The 17478-nt window shown below is 36.3% G+C and overlaps 3 protein-coding genes across 5 annotated transcripts; 1 reads left to right on the top strand and 2 right to left on the bottom strand.

The window, feature by feature from the left end:
* The first annotated feature begins 97 nt into the window (after window positions 1-97).
* Window positions 98-3413, top strand: LOC145234229 (uncharacterized). Its single transcript, XM_080098981.1, has 11 exons — window positions 98-206; window positions 268-359; window positions 471-651; window positions 703-724; window positions 1064-1172; window positions 1416-1550; window positions 2296-2429; window positions 2498-2565; window positions 2631-2796; window positions 2917-3011; window positions 3313-3413. The coding sequence occupies exons 1-11, from the start codon at window positions 98-100 to the stop codon at window positions 3411-3413; spliced, it is 1212 nt and encodes a 403-aa protein (XP_079955107.1).
* Window positions 3414-4672: 1259 nt separating this feature from the next.
* Window positions 4673-9348, bottom strand: LOC145231967 (uncharacterized). The gene is made up of 16 exons (XM_080096441.1): window positions 9214-9348; window positions 9037-9152; window positions 8763-8808; window positions 8567-8697; window positions 8392-8512; window positions 8224-8315; window positions 7947-8115; window positions 7768-7883; window positions 7648-7706; window positions 7372-7480; window positions 6265-6399; window positions 5911-6041; window positions 5786-5853; window positions 5553-5718; window positions 5393-5487; window positions 4673-4845 (listed from the first exon to the last, which is right to left on the bottom strand). The coding sequence occupies exons 1-16, from the start codon at window positions 9245-9247 to the stop codon at window positions 4745-4747; spliced, it is 1689 nt and encodes a 562-aa protein (XP_079952567.1). The 5' UTR covers window positions 9248-9348; the 3' UTR covers window positions 4673-4744.
* A 1724-nt stretch (window positions 9349-11072) lies between these two features.
* LOC145231968 (uncharacterized) lies at window positions 11073-15915 on the bottom strand. Of its 3 annotated transcripts, XM_080096443.1 has the most exons (12): window positions 15629-15915; window positions 15455-15578; window positions 15295-15386; window positions 14811-15149; window positions 14690-14748; window positions 14293-14404; window positions 12920-13054; window positions 12570-12700; window positions 12422-12501; window positions 12191-12356; window positions 12017-12108; window positions 11074-11692 (listed from the first exon to the last, which is right to left on the bottom strand). In XM_080096443.1, the coding sequence occupies exons 2-12, from the start codon at window positions 15564-15566 to the stop codon at window positions 11592-11594; spliced, it is 1419 nt and encodes a 472-aa protein (XP_079952569.1). In that variant the 5' UTR covers window positions 15567-15578; window positions 15629-15915; the 3' UTR covers window positions 11074-11591. The 3 variants fall into 3 exon arrangements, with proteins under 3 accessions (XP_079952568.1, XP_079952569.1, XP_079952570.1); XM_080096442.1 differs by lacking the exon at window positions 15629-15915 and having other exon boundaries at window positions 11073-11692; window positions 15295-15407; window positions 15455-15622; XM_080096444.1 differs by lacking the exons at window positions 15455-15578; window positions 15629-15915 and having other exon boundaries at window positions 14811-15168; window positions 15295-15361.
* Window positions 15916-17478: the final 1563 nt, after the last annotated feature.

Raw genomic sequence — 17478 nt, 5'->3', positions numbered from 1 at the left:
TTAAGCCCAATGAATACACTCCCGAGTTTCAGGTACAAAAATTTGATTGTTATTTCGCCTCAGTCGAGCTAAACATAAATATTAGGTATTTTGCGACATGTCGTCCGGTGGCGGTGGTTGGACGCTCGTGGCTTCAGTTCACGAAGACGGCATCAGTAGTAGCTGCAATTACAAAGACAAATGGTCAAAGGAATCGTCGGCTTCCGGTCAGTTTGTAAATTATACGTTTTTTTCAATTTTTGTTTTACGTTTTGTAGCATTTTACAGCATATGACAACTGGTTTAACATGAAATCGTTTGGCGATTTGCAAGATGTAACCGGAGAGGACTACAAAAGCAAAGCTTTGTACGCTCTCAATGTAAGTTCAAATAAACCATTTTTAAAGTTTTTTTAACCTTTTTGAAGCCTGTCGTGACATTTGCATGAGCAATGGTTGGCACGTAAACATTTTAAAAAACTGGTTTTGCAGGCCTCAGACATAATGATTTGGCACGTGCCAAACGATCTTGGTTTGCCAGTAATTTCGAGTGGCGCATTCTTCAAATATCATACAACAAACGGATTTCTTCAGAAATATGGATCGAATCTTCAAACTTTGTTTACGCAACACTTTCCTATGACACGATACAGCCCAACAGGTCAAGAAGAGGGTTTTCTTAAAATAGATTTCTCCCAGTTCAATAATTAAATCTGTTGTTTAGGTATGGCCGAGAAAGCGATAGGGTGTGTGCAGAAAATTAATTGGAGTGATATTTGGCGCAGGTCGTTTCAACGATCTGAACGAGTAAATCCTGTGCGAATTACAGGAAGCGACAACGTGGGTTGTATTTTTTGTGAACGAATTGTAAGGGTACCACATAACGCAATCTTAATTTCGTACAGATGATAATCAAATTCAATACACATAGGGCGATAAGCATTAACAGAACGGGAAATTTCAAGTCGGTAAAGATTTCTTCATTATTTTGTCTCGTGTAATCTTTTTTCATAGGAAATAGACCGTCTTCTCTGACAGGTATTCGATTTTTAATTAAGGTTGCAGAATAAGTTGTTATTTTATAGTGTCCCTGGTGCTAAACAGATTGAAGTGGCAATGAGAAAAACATCCAGAGTTGCCACCACACTTGTTTGGATTCCGATACCATACACTGCAGACGATATCAATGTGAAGGTATAGTTCGTCTATAAAATTTACTATCAAGGGAATATTTACTAATGTATACTTCGGCAAGCTATTTCATTTGACATTGATGGCGGTCTTTGGTAGAACATACCGTATTTATACATCGCTTACTATGTTCTGTATAGGTGCTTAATTATCTGATAAAAGCCTTTGCTGAGGATTAAAATTGAAATACAAAGCACTAGATGATGTTTGGCTTGTTTCCATTTTTTTATAAAGCTGCTTTTGAAGGTTGATTGGGGAACGTTTGGTAGAAACATGAGGTTTTGGCGGAGCTCAACATCACAGGGAACATATGACATAAGATTTGGAGCACAGTGTGGTGACTCGCACTGTAAGGTTCTTTTCACCATCACCAATTCCAATGTAAGTGACTAACTAACTATTGAATCTTTTTTTAAGGACGCAACTTTATTGGGAGTTTAAAACAGGGAGTCGAACTGGAACTGAACCCGAACCCGCGAACCGGTTTGAGCGGTTTATTTCATTAAACCCGAACCGAACCCGAACCGCTAATTACGATTTTCTAAAAACCCGAACCGGAGTTGAACCCTACTTTTTGTTTGGCGTTGGACCCGAACCGGAACCGAACCAGTAAAATATGCAGTCTGTTTTATATGTTGTGATTTTATTCAAAACTAATACGCGAGATAACACTTATAGGGCGTGTCAAAAATTACAGTGCACGGGCAAAATTCTTTTGGAGTTTGATAAGGCCAGGTAGATGATGGTTAGAGTTAAATTGACATGAATAAAAATTTGAACCGGTTTAAAAACCGCAAACCGGTTCGGACCGCATAATTTGCCCGAATCGGAACAAAACCCGAACCCGAAAATATACATTTTGAAAAACCTGAACCAAACCCGAACCCTTAAAAACAAAACCAAGTGAACCCGAACCGAACCTGAACCCATATGACAAGCGGTTCGACTCCCTGGTTTAAAACACTCTTTTAGGTGTATTGGTAAAGTAAAGACTCACAAAATGGCTCATAGGTTTGTTTAGTTCAGCTAAGGTGTGCTAAAAATTTAGATGCGAAAATGCGAAAAATAAAACGTACAAAATCTTTAAAATTATTAACGTACAAAATCCATACATATTATTTTTTAGAATTGGGGAGGACAGGTTACTTCTACCTTTACCGAAACAACGAGTTTTTACCAAGTAAACAATCAAACACATATTGAAGCACGAATACAACATATGAATCGGGCCACCTTATTCGGTTATACAATATTTCAAAGGTAACTTTGTTTCAATTCTAACAACAATACAATTAATTTAGCTGAAAACAAAAACTTTATTATCTTAGAAAATATGCCTCAACTCCTAACAATTACGACTGGGGTCAGATTCTTGATAATATTCCTAGCTGCTTTGGTAAGGGTCCATATTATGTCTATTAGTTATAACAGAGCACTGCTTTAAAACTCTTTTACCAACAGATGACTTTCAAACAACTGAATACAAAGACCTTCCAAGTCTGTCGGTTCCTGCTAGTTTTATCAAAGGAAATATGGACTTTTACGAATCGGATGTTACTCCTGGTTTCATTGAGTTCCGAAAATACGGCAGTTCCGGGTATCCTTATCCTATATGTCCAGGAATCAGGTGCGTTACTTACAAGTATAAAAAACTTATTGATTCTTTTTTATCCAAACACAAAAAGAAAAAGTTAATAACCAATCAAACACTCAGACGATGTCAATTCTCTAATCTGATTTGTTTAAGGTTGGATGGCAATGCAGACCCTTCCCTGCATTGTATTGGCGGATTGACAACTGGTAGCTCGTATTCCTACAGGCGAAGATGTGGTGATTTTTCTGGTATGTACTGATTAGCTGTAACATCTGAATTACACCAAATGTTTCGGCCACTTAATCTAGGTCAAATAAAGGACATTGCAGATCAAATAGACCTAAAAAGAAAATTCTGTATTGCAAATGCTCATCCCATCATTATAGACATAAAGATATAACTTACTTTACATAAAAGACGTTAGATTTAACAGCAGTTCTTTTGTTTCGTTGATTGGCTAGCTTCGTTTTTTTTCCCGCAAATCATTCCAAAGAACTAACTACTAACACTATTTGATCTGAAATAACAAGAATAATCATGCTTTGACAGCTTGGGACCAACTTGCAGCTCATAAAGAAAAGCGGGCCAATTCCACGACAGGAGGTGACGTCACTGATTTGACGTCAACGCTTCTGCTGTTTTATCGTTAAATTTTCGCCATATTTTATCTGCATTTATCAGTAATCATTTTTATTTGATTTATTAGCCGGTCAAACACCTGTAGAAAAGCTGTAAAATTCGTGTAGTCCAATGTCAATACAAATTTAATTATTTTACATAATATATCATTAACCATTGCTAAAAAAACGTATTGTGTTCAATCTGTTTATTTGTTCAAATGTTACTTCCTACGTTTCTGCATATCTGTATTTCAGTTTACTTTCTGTAGAATTTCGTCATTTTTATTGCTCAATTCAATAGATGAACCCACATTTTCTTGTCACTCGAATAAAGCGTTTCATGGAATTAAACAAAAGCTTCAAACATAACCAAAATGTAAATCGCAGTTCCATACTAGCTATGTTTAATTGCATCAACCTTCAACCAGTTGCATCTTTGTTGTTACAATAAACATGTTATTTGTTATTACAAACCGTATGAAAATTACGTTTTCACAAAACATATGTCGCTAGTTGTTTAGCATCACAAGTACTGAGTGGTTTACATCCGACTTCGATGAAGTGAATGTCATTTAAACAAAAAAATATGTTTGTTAGCACACAGGGTAGGCACGCCATCAAAAATAGAACAACGCCAAAAAACTTTTTATTTCAGAAATTTAAATGGTGTCTAAGTATTCTTTGAACTCTTTCAACTTCAACTTCAAAGCAGACAAGCAAATGAATTATCCTTTTTTTATGAAAAGCGTTATACAATGTTTATGTACTGTGCAATGTTTACATACTAAATTTTAGAGCAGAATCTGTCGGAAAACTGACGGATGCACCAAAGTAAAGAAATCACGTACAAGTGTTGAACATAAGCAAGGTGCTTAGCTGCATGACAAGGTTTTGAAGAATTTTAAAGACTATGAACTATTTTTTTAAGTTTAGCAGTGAGTAGGACACTTAACTTTCTCCTAATATCCAATTCAAAAATGCAAATAAGGACATAATTTTTGAAAATTACTCAAAAATTTGCTGATATTTTGTCCTTTTCTTTCTTTTAATAATCATTTCAATATTTTCAATTTTTATTGTTGATTTTCTGTGCTCATTAAAAATAATTCGTTTTTTTTAAGAAAATGTATGTTGCTGACAAAGCAATGTTGTCATTTATGAAATACAGATGTTGAGAAAGTAAAATCTACAACCGGATGGAATGAGAATAAAATATTTTTAGCAATGCTTAGTGATAAAACGTGAAAAAAATATTAGATTTGTATTCGAAAACAGGAATCTTACAGTTTTTCTGCACATGTTTGACTGGCTAATAAATGAAATAAAAATGATTAATAATCTATTACAAATATGGCAAAAATTTAACGATAAAAAAGCAGAAGCGTCGAGGTCAAATCGGTGACGTCACCTCCTGTCGTGGAATTTGCCCTCTTTTCTTTGTGAGCTGCAAGTTGGTCCCAAGCTGTCAAAGCATCATAATTCTTGTTATTTGTATCAAACAGTTTTAAAATTTACCAAATGTTGAGTGCTATAAATTTCAAACTTAGATAAATATCAACCAAATCCGATCTGTGATTAGCACTTGGTAAAACTGATTGGTAAAAAAACGGAGACTGCCCAATCAGCGAAACAAAAGAACTGCCGTTAAGCCAGCCGTCTTATACCTTTTTAAACTTTTTGAGCTCATTTTTGCACTGACTTTTCGACGTTCGATACAGGTCGCCTTTATTAGGGTAAATAACACTAAATGCGCGTAATACAGTGCACGATAAACAAAAGACAAAAGAATTAAACAGCACGCAAAAACGCAATAAAAACACTGTGCTATAACGATTGATTGGGCCTCCAATGCCGTCTTCTATTTGAAGTAATTTATGTCTTCCTACAGAATTTGTTTATTTGATCTGTACTGTTCTTTATCCGATTTAATTATAAAGCGTTTCTCAAACGGAGCGAAACTTGCCCCAATGTTTGTCTTAATTTACACGTTATAGCAAACCAGTACATACCAGCAAAGTCACCACATCGGCGCCTGGACGAAAACAATGTACCAGTTGTCAATCCGCCAATACAATGCAAGGACGGGTCAGCATCGCCATTCAACCTGCAATAAATCAGCTGTGAGATCGATATGAGATATTTTATTTGATTTTTACATTAGAAGTATACCTGATTCCTGGACATATGGGATAAGGATGCCCGGAACTGCCGTATTTCCGGAACTCAATGAAACCAGGTGTTACATCGGATTCATAAAATTCCATGTTTCCTTTGATAAAGCTAGCGGGAACCGACAGACTAGGAAGGTTTTGATATTCAGTTGTTTGGAAGTCATCTGTTGGTAAAAGAGTTCTGTAGTAGTGTTTTTTTTTACAACGTATAGACTTACAATAAACACTCACCAAAGCAGCTCGGAAAATTGTTAAGAACTTGACCCCAGTCGTAACCTCCCGGAGTCGACGTGTATTTTCTAAAAAAATTTTTAGCTAAATCAAATGGTTTTAAGTTGAGATTAAAAATGAGTTACCTTTGGAATACTGTGTAACCAACTAAGGTGGCCCGATGCAAATCTTTTATTCGCACTTCGACGTGAGTTTGGTTGTTCACTCTGTGAAAACTCTCTTGTTGGGAAAAGCTAGACACTCGTTCTCCCCAATTCTAAAGGACGAAAACAATTACGATACTAAACCGTCTTGCTGGATCACTTGCATTCGTATTTCAAATGATTTTGTAGGTTTTATGCTTTTATATCACAACAACAAAAATCCTAGATTACCTTACTTTACACAATCATACTTTATGTAAGCATTTGATTTACCAAAAAAACAAAAAAGGTGTTTTAAACTCCGAATATAACTCCTTCAAAGGAACCGCTACTTACGTTGTAATTGGTTACAATGAAAAGAACCTTACAGTATGAGTCACCACACTGAGCTCCAAATTTTATGTTATAGTCATCGTATGACGTTGAACTCCGCCTAAAGCTAGGGTTTTTGCCAAACGTTCCCCAATTAACCTGCAACAAAATAATTATCGTAAGAAATGGGAACAAACATAAACTCGTTACACCTATTATAGTTTCAAACATAGGTTGTTGTTTCTTTCTTCACTTAATTAGGCACCTATACACATAGATCAGTGCTCTTCAACCTTTTTAGCGACGCGGAACCCTTAAGGTATTTTGTCAAACTTTGCGGAACCCCCATAAAATAATTTTAATGAATGTAATACAAGTAGGCTACATCAAAGAAAAAAGATGCATACACAGCCAAAGCACATCACAAAGGTTGACTTGAATTATACGGTTAACTGAAACGCATTGCCGTGTTATTTGGATCGGTCGTTTCTACATTAATCTCGCAACTGAGCTAGAGTGTAACAAGGTTGTATTCATTACGTCACAATTGATCAATGGTGTAACAGCCGAGCAGTGCTGTTCAAAACAATGATACTTTGAATCACTTGTGTTCGAATTGCTACTCCCCGTGCAACCCCTAAAGTTCACGCAACACCTGAAAGGGTTGTACGGAACCCTAGGGTTCCGCGGAACCCCGATTGAAGAGCTCTGACATAGATAGTATGCTATATGCGCCAAATGAAAACACAATGACGAAGTATGAATAGATTAATATTCGCTTGATCAGTAATTCTCAAACTGTGTGTAGCGGCACAATAGTGTGTCGTGAGAGATTTCCAAGTGTGCCGCGAAATATTTCTTTTATTGAAGTAATTTACAAACCGTTCCTGGTGTTTTAGGAATTTATGCCGAAATAATGGTGTGCATGACAACGTTTCACAGCTCATATTTTACTAATTGGTAATAAAAGGCACCACAATAAAGTTGTAATTTAACATTCTTTGAACAACTTTTGTTTTGTTTACCTGCTAAGTGTGCCGCGAAAGGAAATTTTAGTTCTTTTATGCGCCGCACGCGGAAAACGTTTGAGAACCACTGCTCTTAATAGTAACTTTTACCGGCTAACTATACCTTAACAATGGCATCGCCTATGGTGTATGGTATTGGAATCCAAACAAGTGTGGTTGCAACTCTTGGTGTTTTACTCATTGCTACTTGAATCGGTTTTTGTCCGGGCACACTACAAAATAACAATTTTATATTCAGCAACCGTAGGTAAAAATCGAATATCTATGAAAGCATGCGGTCTATTTCTAATGATAAATAATTACTATAATGAACAAATTTTAACCAACCTGAAATTTTCCGATCTGTTAAAAACAATATAATGAACAAATTTTAACCAACCTGAAATTTCCCGTTCTGTTAATGCTTATTGCCCTTTGTGTATTGAATTTAATTGTCATCTGTATAAAAACAGTATTGCGTTATAGACCGAAGATTTGTGCATCAAAAAACACAACCCACGTTGTCGCTGTCTGTAATTTGCACTGGAACTACTCGTTCAGTTTGTTGCGACGGCCAGCGCCAAATATCACTCCAATCAGTTTTCTGCACACACCCTATCGCTTTCTCGGCCATACCTGAACAAAATATTTAATTGACTAACAGGGAAAAATATATAGCAAGAAACCTTATTTCCTGACCTTGTGGGCTGTACCGGGTCATAGGAAAGTATTGCGTAAACAAAGTTTGGAGATTCGATCCATATTTCTGAAGAAATCCGTTTGTTGTGTGATATTTAAAGAATGCGCCACTCGAAATTGCTGGCAAACCAAGATCGTTTGGCACGTGCCAAATCATCATGTCTGAGGCCTGCGAAATTCAGTTATTACCAACGTTTATGTGACAACATTCGGTGATAGACCGACAGGCTTAAAAATTAAAAACAAATGCTTTACACAATAGTTTATTTGAGCTTACATTGAGAGCGTACAAAGCTTTGCTTTTGTAGTCCTCTCCCGTTGCATCTTCCAAATTGCCAAACGATTTCAGATTAAACCAGTTGTCGTAGTCTACAAAGTAATGCACAACGTGAAACTGAACTTAAAAACATCACAATATTTTGTAAAATTGCAACTGCAAACTAACCAGACCCTGTCGAATCTTTTGACCACTTGTCTTGGGAATCGCAGCTACCAGTGATAGCGTCTTCGTGAACTGAAGCTACCAGCGTCCAACCACCGCCACCGGATGACATGTCGCAATATACCTAGATTTGATGTTTAGTTCGTCCGAGGTGAAACAGCATGCAAAATTTTTGTACCTGAAACTCGGAAGTGTAATCATTGGGCTTAATAGTGAGAAGACCTGTGATGTTGTAGCCTTGACTTAAAGCGTCTTTGCAGTCCTTAAATGTTGGCTTCCCGCAAAATCTGGATTTCATCGACTGTTGGACTACAAAAAGTAAATACTTTAAATGCAACGGTAAGTAAAACTACCAAATCATTCTCTCTGCTTACCTCCAAAATTTGTCATTTTCTTTGGTTCTGTTCTTGGTGTCTCCATCTAACAATACAAAGTCATATTTTAAACCTCGCACTCATATTTTCACTTCAGTAATACTTAAGTAACTTAGTTGTGTTTATACAGTTCTAGTTATTCTGTAACATAACATGTCGAACACAGGAAAGTTTGTTGAACATTTTAACTTTGACAACAACAAATGTTACAAATCATTTAAAAAAAACTAGCACAAAATACCGTATTAATTAACCCAACAAAAACTAAATTTACCATTGCAATTCCAAATCCAACGCTGATGGCAACCACAAGAACTGTGAGCAGTAGAACGATCAGAAGAACTGAGAAAATTCCTGACTCATTTGAACAGCCTCTTCCAGAGCTGCGTGCTAAATTGAAAAGTCAGCGTGTATAAGAAATCATCAGATTGTAACACCTCAACAATGATACCTGTATGTTGTTCGCCTCTGCCGTTTTCAAACATTTTTCTGTGGTATAATACTTTCCCTCGACAAAAGAGTTTAAGCACAAACAAATTTTGTTGTTCGTATAACTATCCTCTGTCTAGCAACTACCCAACGTAAGTTGATGTCGCGCCTGTATGTCTCGTTGCGACTACATTGTATGGCAATTTTACTGCATTTCCGTCACGAACTGTCAATACTTCGAATTTCGTGCCATTTTTTCTTTAATTGTGCCGAAAGTTTGTGTCTGCGATTCAATGAAAACGTACCAATCATTCCATGTTTTTCTTGTTCCTTCTTCATTCCTTCTTCATCGTGTGAAAAAGCATTTCATAAAATAAGAGTAAACTCGTCACAATAATTGTTTAAAGGATTTACTTTCCATTCGTTCGTTATCTAAAACATTTCGAGTCATATTGCTGTTCTAGAACATTCTTTATAAACATATCGTGTTTGTTTATCGATGCACGCCTCTGTACTGTTTATGCTTTTGTTTCCTGATCAACTTAAAGTAGAAAACAGCCTGGTCCCAGAAAAAAAGTGTCGTAGCTCTGTTAGAGGGAGCCAGGACTTTATAATATTGCACATTGCCAGAAAATCAATTCTATCAACCTAAAACAAGGTTTACTCTATAAGAAAGAACCTGTCTCACTTAAAAAAAACATGTTTTTTACTCGTCTTCCGGGTATTTCTTCTATATTATGAATGAAAAATTGTTGGAATTTTTTGCTGTTAATTCGCCTACCCAAGAATACGAAGAAAGGAAAGACACAACCAACTGTAATGAACATTATAATTTTCATTGTAGCCGCCTCTTTACAAGTGGTCATCGAAGCAAGTCCGGCTGCACGTTTTTAAAGACTGGCAGTTGCAGGTTTTCAAAAAAAAATACAAGTTATAACTTATAGAAACTGATTACAGAGTTTTTAGAATGTAACGAAATGTAAGTGATCAATTCAGTTCCCGCCTGCCTCAAATATTTTACTTTTATTTATTGCACTAAGATTGTTTGATAACGTTTAATGGCGATATTTGTATATTTGCTAAACATGTAGCAGAGGTAAATAAATATTTGGAAACAATGAGTTGACACTGGTGGACATTAACATTTCTCCCATCCAATAACGTTTGTCTCACCCAACTTTACTTTTCTGTGGGACACATCGGATAAGACTATCCACACGTTGCATATTTTTTTAAACTAAATAAATTGAGAAAGAGAATTGATTGACAAACTTTACGGGAACAGTCGAACTAGAAAAGTTTTTGTATCATGTCGTTAAAAAGCCACCTGAGCGACATTGACCAAAGTAAGGGGGGCATCTATTTCAAAACATTAATCCAATCACCATTTACCACTATCCAAGAATGTGGATAATTTTCTATGTTATTTAGAATATTTAACAAACTGCATCTCATTATTGGAACCTGTAGTTTATTCGGCTGTGGTGTTTACATCCATCTTCGGCAAACGACCGAAACATTAACCGAAAAAACGTTGTGTGTACGTGCAAAGCGCCTATAACGCGTCATCAACAATGTGGCTTTGGTAATGACGTAATTTTGTGACTATTTATTTACGTCACGAATTATTATCAATAATGTGCTTTAGGGATGCACATCAGGTTTTTGCTGGCACAAACGTTTAACAATTGCAAATTAACTATATATGAAGCTTCGAGAATGGCCGGTTGTATGTCACAATCGTTTTGCGAAACATATCAACACATAAATACTTTTCACAGCCTACAAGTAAACCTGTTGTTGGAAAAGTAAGAAAGTTATATATCATACTGTTCAATAAAGGCAAATTAAGAAAATATTTTTTCGATTTATATTTCATGTTTTCGTTAAATACGTTATGACGACAATACATTTAAAGAAATGAATCGTATATTTCGTAGGGAAACCTAAGCATTTAAAAATCTACCTAAAGCAATTTTATCCCAGTCACAAATATATTAAACTATACACATTTCCTGCACAACACCAGGGACCAATTACAGTTTACTGTTCATTAAATTAAAAAAGAAACTTAAAGCAGTTGTCCTACAATTCAATACCAAATGGAACACCCGGAACTGGCATGTTTTTGCAAATGACATTTTATGTCCTAACGTGCAACTGAACTAATTATACCTTCACATGTAACAAATGGGTCCGCAAAATCTTAATACTTAAAAAAAATTGGACAAACGTATTGTATATATGTGTAGATATTGTATATTTGGCAACTTATGAAATAGCCACATTTGAAACAAATAAAATTTATACATTTTCCTTCTTGGCAACCTACATAAATCAAATCTACAAACTTAGGTTATGGAAAAAAACAGCTACAAAAGATCAGTATAAGAGTTCAAGTTAACGATAAAACAACAAAAGCGTCGAGGTCAAATCAGTAACGTCATATTTTGTGGTGGAATTTGTCCGCTTTTCTTTGTGAGCTTCAAGTCTGGCCCAAGCTGTCAAAAACAATATGTTGCGTATTGGTTGTGCAAATCAATTCAATAGGAAATAATGAGGTATTGAATTGCTTTAGGTAAATATATTTGAGGAATAAAGACATGACATGTTTAAAAATCCACAAAGATTGCTTTTGTAACTTGATGGGCGATATTTGTATGTTGATTAAGTCTTAAAAGTGTTGTGTTGTATAAAATTAAATTTTCGTTTTGTTCCCGAATTTCAATTCAGACGAAATTGTCAGACAATTATTGTGACAACCCTTATCCAAATTTAGCATTTGAACAGCAATTGATCAGCAATTTAACGTAAATACGACATACCAGAAAAATCACCGCAGCCTTTTGCTGAATGTAATGATCCACTTGATATTCCGCCAATGCAAAACAATGAAGGGTCAGCATTGTTTTCCAACCTAAAGTTATAAAGACCATATCCGTTAGGATATCTGACATTTTTAACGAGACAAGTGGTGCATTTCTCCCATTTTAATTTACCTTACTCCAGGACAAATCGGATATGGATATTCGACACTCCCATATTTTCTGAACTCAATGAATCCAGGAGTAACATCAGGTTGGTTGTAATTCATGTATCCTTTGATAAACTTGACGGGAACAGATAAACTTGGAATGCCTTTATGTCTTCCTAATAGAGCTTTATCTATAAGCGACAAGGTTTAAACGCCATTGTATTCTGTTACTGATATACATGCTATGTTCACTCACCAAAGCAACTGGGCAGATATTTAAGAACACGAATCCAATCGTCACCGTCTCGGGGATAGCTCTCGGGGCTTGCGAATATTCTATTCATGTTAGATCTCTTTATATCTCGAATTCAAAATGACTGACAATTCAATGAAAAATGCATTACCGGTGCACAATCGCATATCCTATCAGCGTTGCCTTATTCATGTTTTTTATTTGAACTTCGACGCTTGTTAGGTTGTCCTTTTGGTAAAACTTCGTTGATTGGGAATTTGACGAAAATCTTGTTCCCAAGTTCTACAAGAAAAAACAAGTAGTGTACAAAAACTTGGTTCTCCATTGCCTTGCACTGCTGCAATATAGGCCTTTCATAGTCTAATCAAACTAGGAACCACCATAGCTTAATTTGTGTGTAGGACACAGGGCTTTAGGCAAAAATACAAAAGCAGGATTGGGGAAATAAAAAGTGATTAGAAACTACGCTTATCCAAAAATAAATACACATTAATTACTTACGACGGAATTCGTGACAGTAAAGAGAACTTTGCAATATGGGCCACCACACATAGCTCCAAATCGTATGTCATAGTCATTGTGATACAACGAACTGCTAACAAACTCTACGTCCTCGCCAAATGAACCCCAAGTGACCTGTATTGAAATCTAAGGTCAATCCTTGACGTGATAATTCGATTTTATCTAGGTTTAAGGTACGAATATAATTTCTTGTAATACAGTAAAACCAATGGACGATAAAATCCTTGGTAAAACAGAATCAGTCGGTTCAAATAAAAGAATATATATTTCGCCTATGTATGGCATCATCAGTAACTGGAAATCGAAATACAAATCGATATAAAAATGAGTGTTAAAACAAACACGCCAAAATAAATAAAATAAAAGCAGTAAAACAGTATAACAATAAAACAAGGGATTGCTGTTACTAACTGCCAAAGCTACCTGAACCAACCTCAAAAGTTTATTTTAGCGTCCAATATTTTTAGCCATTTGGCCTCGCACGTGTCTAAATTTTCTTTTTTAGGGCTTTCCACAAAGGTAATACGGAAACATGTGGCGATGTCAGGTTTCCTTTTCAAAATATTAATGTGTTTGCTGGCGTAATGACGCGATAAAGCTGCTTTGTCATTTCTTTCACTGCTAATTATTGGTTTGGCCGACATAGCAAGCATTACATTCAATGCATTTAGCCACATAAATACCGTAATCGCGGCAACTAACGGTTGGTTTGAGACGCATTTCACTACCCGGTGTGTTGATCGTGGTGGTATCGGGCACCATTGATTTGAAGTTGCTGAAATGCCCACAAGGCCACAGTGTTGGCATGGATAGGACCTTCCTGCTGTACCCGAATTTCTCCAATCAAACGCAAATGCGCCTAGTTGGTTAATAAACCTTGCAGTGTAGCTAGCCGTTTATAAACTACGCAAGCATTGGGTTGCAGGTTTCTTTCCTTTCCTGATACCTTTAGCGACATAGGAAAAACAGGCCAAATAATTTCTTGTATTAAGTGTTTAGTTTTATTCGCTTTTACCGCATCCATTTTGCAAAGTAGTGTTGTTTCTATTCTCGCGTAGGTTAAAAAAATTGACCCAAGCAGATGAACAAAAGCTTTGAACATGTTATTAAACTTAATATGTGATTCTAATCAAACAAAGAACAAACATATATAAATGTTTTTAAGAACTACCCAAATCGGCAACACTGTTTACGTTTTCACAACTTGTTTCTACTATTGCCTTGTAACAAACGAAGAAAAGTTAAACGTGAGTAATTACATAGTGACGAATTACGCAGCAACACGAAAAATATAGCTTGATAAGTGAGAAAAATCAATTTCGCCTAATAGTGTACGCTCATAAGAAACTTACCTTAACATCAACATCAACATCGATGTGTGGCAACGGAATCCAAACCAGAGTAGATCCGAGTGTCCATGGAATAACTTGCATTTCAGCTAAGATTGACTTGAAGCCAGGAACACTACAGGAATATTAGTTTACGTAAATTTTACAAACGACAATTTCTTTCCAGTTGATTAAAGAGACACTATTTTCAATGACGGTTGCACATAACGATCCAGAATTCCCCTCTTTTTAATGATAAATACGCATAATGATACTTAATTCCCAGTCTTTTCAATGATAGTTACACAATATAATGATACAGAATTCCTCTCTTTTCAATAATGGTTTTACATTATGTACTGAACTCTTCACTTACAACAATAATAAACTAAAAAAATATAATCGAAATTTATTGACCTACCTGTAATTTCCAGTCTTGTTTATATTCATGGTCTTTTGCGTATCAAACCTAATGGTCATCTACATGAAGTTAGAAAAGAGTATTCAGCTTTAAATTGTGTCAAATTCACAAAGTTACGCACTTTATCGACTTCAACAATTGGAAGTGGGTCAAACGAACGACCAAGGAACGATCTTCGACCCGGCCACAAGTTGTACCAATCATTGTACTTCACACATTCCCATATTTTTCCAAATATCTTTGAATCAAGGGAGCATTCACCAACAGGATGACCGGAAATGTTATCCGGACATTTAGGGCTACTCCTGGCTAAGAGAAAGTACTGCGTAAACAAACTGCGCAGATTAGATCCATATTTTTGAAGAAATCCGTTTGTTGTGTGATATTTGAAGAATGCTCCGCTTGTAATTGCTGATAAGTTAAGACCATTTGGCACGTGCCAGATCATCATGTCTGAAGCCTATGAAACGGTGGTAATCCTAGTACATTTTTATACAGTTTAATTTTATACAGTTTTAGAACCATGAGTCTGATTACACAAGCATTAACGACTGTGGGGAAAAAAACCTATTTAGTCTGTGAGAAAGTGTTTTTATTGTACTCACGTTGACAGCGTACAAGGCTTTGCTTTTATAATCTTGTCCAGTGGCACCTTCTGGCCTGCCAAACGTTTTCAGATTCAACCAGTTCTCGAATGCTGTAGTATTGTACACTAACACTAATAAGGAATTTTTTTCACATCATATGAAACCATTTAAAACCCACCGGAACCTGATGGGGTTTTTGACCACATATCTCCGGAACCGCAATATTCCGAACCATCGCCATTGTGAATGGAAGCCACCAACGTCCAACCACCACCACTATTAGACGACATGTCGCAATAGACCTGAAAAGAAGAAAAAATGAACTAACGAACAATTGAACGAAGGTACGCACCTGAAACGACGATGTGTTGGCATCAGGTTTAATGGTCAGTAGCCCTGTGATGTTGTATCCTTGACTTAAAGCGTCGTTACAGTCTTTAAATGTTGGTTTTGTGCTATTACTGGACTTCTTCGCCTGAAAAACTTCAAAATACAATAGGGCTTTGGATTCATGTTTAACACAGCACCGACAGATCACTTTACTTCCGTTAACATTAAAAAATGCTAATGTCTACTACATAGACCAGCGGTTCTCAACCTGTGGGTCGTGACCCCAACTGGGGTCGCCTGACAATTTGCCTGGGGTTGCCTAAGGGAATGGCTCCCAACGCATTTTAGGCCATAGACTAATTTAACAAAAGAACTGAGCACAACATTTTTTCCCGCGATTGTTTGTTAAAGTATGTAAACTAGTAACTACAGCTGGGATGGATCTTTGATTTTCGAAGACTTAATTGTTTTCACAAAATGCTAATTATTGCCTTGCAGCGTAGTAATTCTTTTCTTATTAATGAAATCTCCGATCAAGTAAAACGACTGCGACGATTCAGGGTGTTCGGTAACTATAATCGCTTTGTTGCTACAATCGTGTTTGTTTTTTTCGTTTTGCGCCCTTATCTTTTCCTCGCCTTTTTTTCGTGGTTTTTATCAGCGCCATACCTGCCGGTCTGCATTTGCAGTCCTGTAAGACAGAGTGAAGACTTTTTGCGGTTGGTCTGGGGGTGTGTGTTTTTTTGTAGTTTTTGCTTTTATCCCGCTTTTTATTTTGTTTTTAGACACTGATGATGCTTTTTATAGCGAAATGCATTTGTTTTGATAAAACAAATAAAATATAGCGACAGATTTAGTGGTTTTTTACACTGAATTTTCTTATTGCCTTGCATTACGTATTATTACTGCATTTACATAATCATGACCATTAAGTCAGAACCTGCCAACTTGTTTTGTATTCTCGCGATAATATCACTATCCTCCAATTATAACTTAATAGTCAACGAAACTGAAATGAAAATTTCAGGCTGTCAATGATGCATCCAAAGACAAGTATTAAAAAAAGTATAGTGAGAAATAAAGTTCGCGATATTTAGAATTATTTTAATATATAGCCTACTAATTTTATCCGTGCGGTCATAGGCTCCGAATAGGCGTTGGCGGGGTGGCGCCGCCCCCTTGGGTTTATAAAGCACGGTGCCGGCCACCGAGGATATTTGGGTTTGTTTGTATCGGTATCTTACGAAACATCGTAAAATCTGAACTAATTTGGGAACAGTTTTGCTTTTAAACAAGCGTGCTGACGAAAAAGCAACAAAACGTACCGAAACAACAACCAGTTTGGTTGGTGCCTTACTTGTTTATCATGTCAAACACACAATTGTGGCAGTGAATGATTGGCCATTATGGTGTACAATGCGATTGTTCTGTAATAAATAGTCACTTTGGGTGATACAAAAGCAACGACTTGACGAAACATTTTCTAAACCAATAGAAACGTTAAAGCGAAGTGTTCCAAATCAATTACTTTCGATTTTTTTTTAATTTGACAAACTTTGCTTTTTATTAAAAGTATATTGGGCTTTGAGTTGGAGCTCGTTTGGTTACACGCATTAGTGACGTCATAAAAGTGACGTTATAATTTACGTCGGCCACGTTGCATTTTTGTAAAACTCGGCGCCTATGCGTGGGGTCACCGCAACTTTGGAACTGTTTCAAAGGGGTCGCGGCACCAGAAAGGTTGGGAACCGCTGACATAGAACATGTACCTTCAGCAGTAGGCATAGACCCTTCTATATCTGTTTCAGGGCTGCCAATGAGAATTTCAACAAAACCCAAGTCTCACAGCAAAATGAATTTAAATGAAAACCC

The sequence above is a fragment of the Phallusia mammillata genome, chromosome 6, assembly GCF_965637545.1.
Source record: "Phallusia mammillata chromosome 6, kaPhaMamm4.hap1.1, whole genome shotgun sequence".
Classification (NCBI taxonomy): domain Eukaryota; kingdom Metazoa; phylum Chordata; class Ascidiacea; order Phlebobranchia; family Ascidiidae; genus Phallusia; species Phallusia mammillata.
Note: the sequence above shows the minus strand (reverse complement) of the source record. Positions and strands in the feature narration are given on the sequence as shown.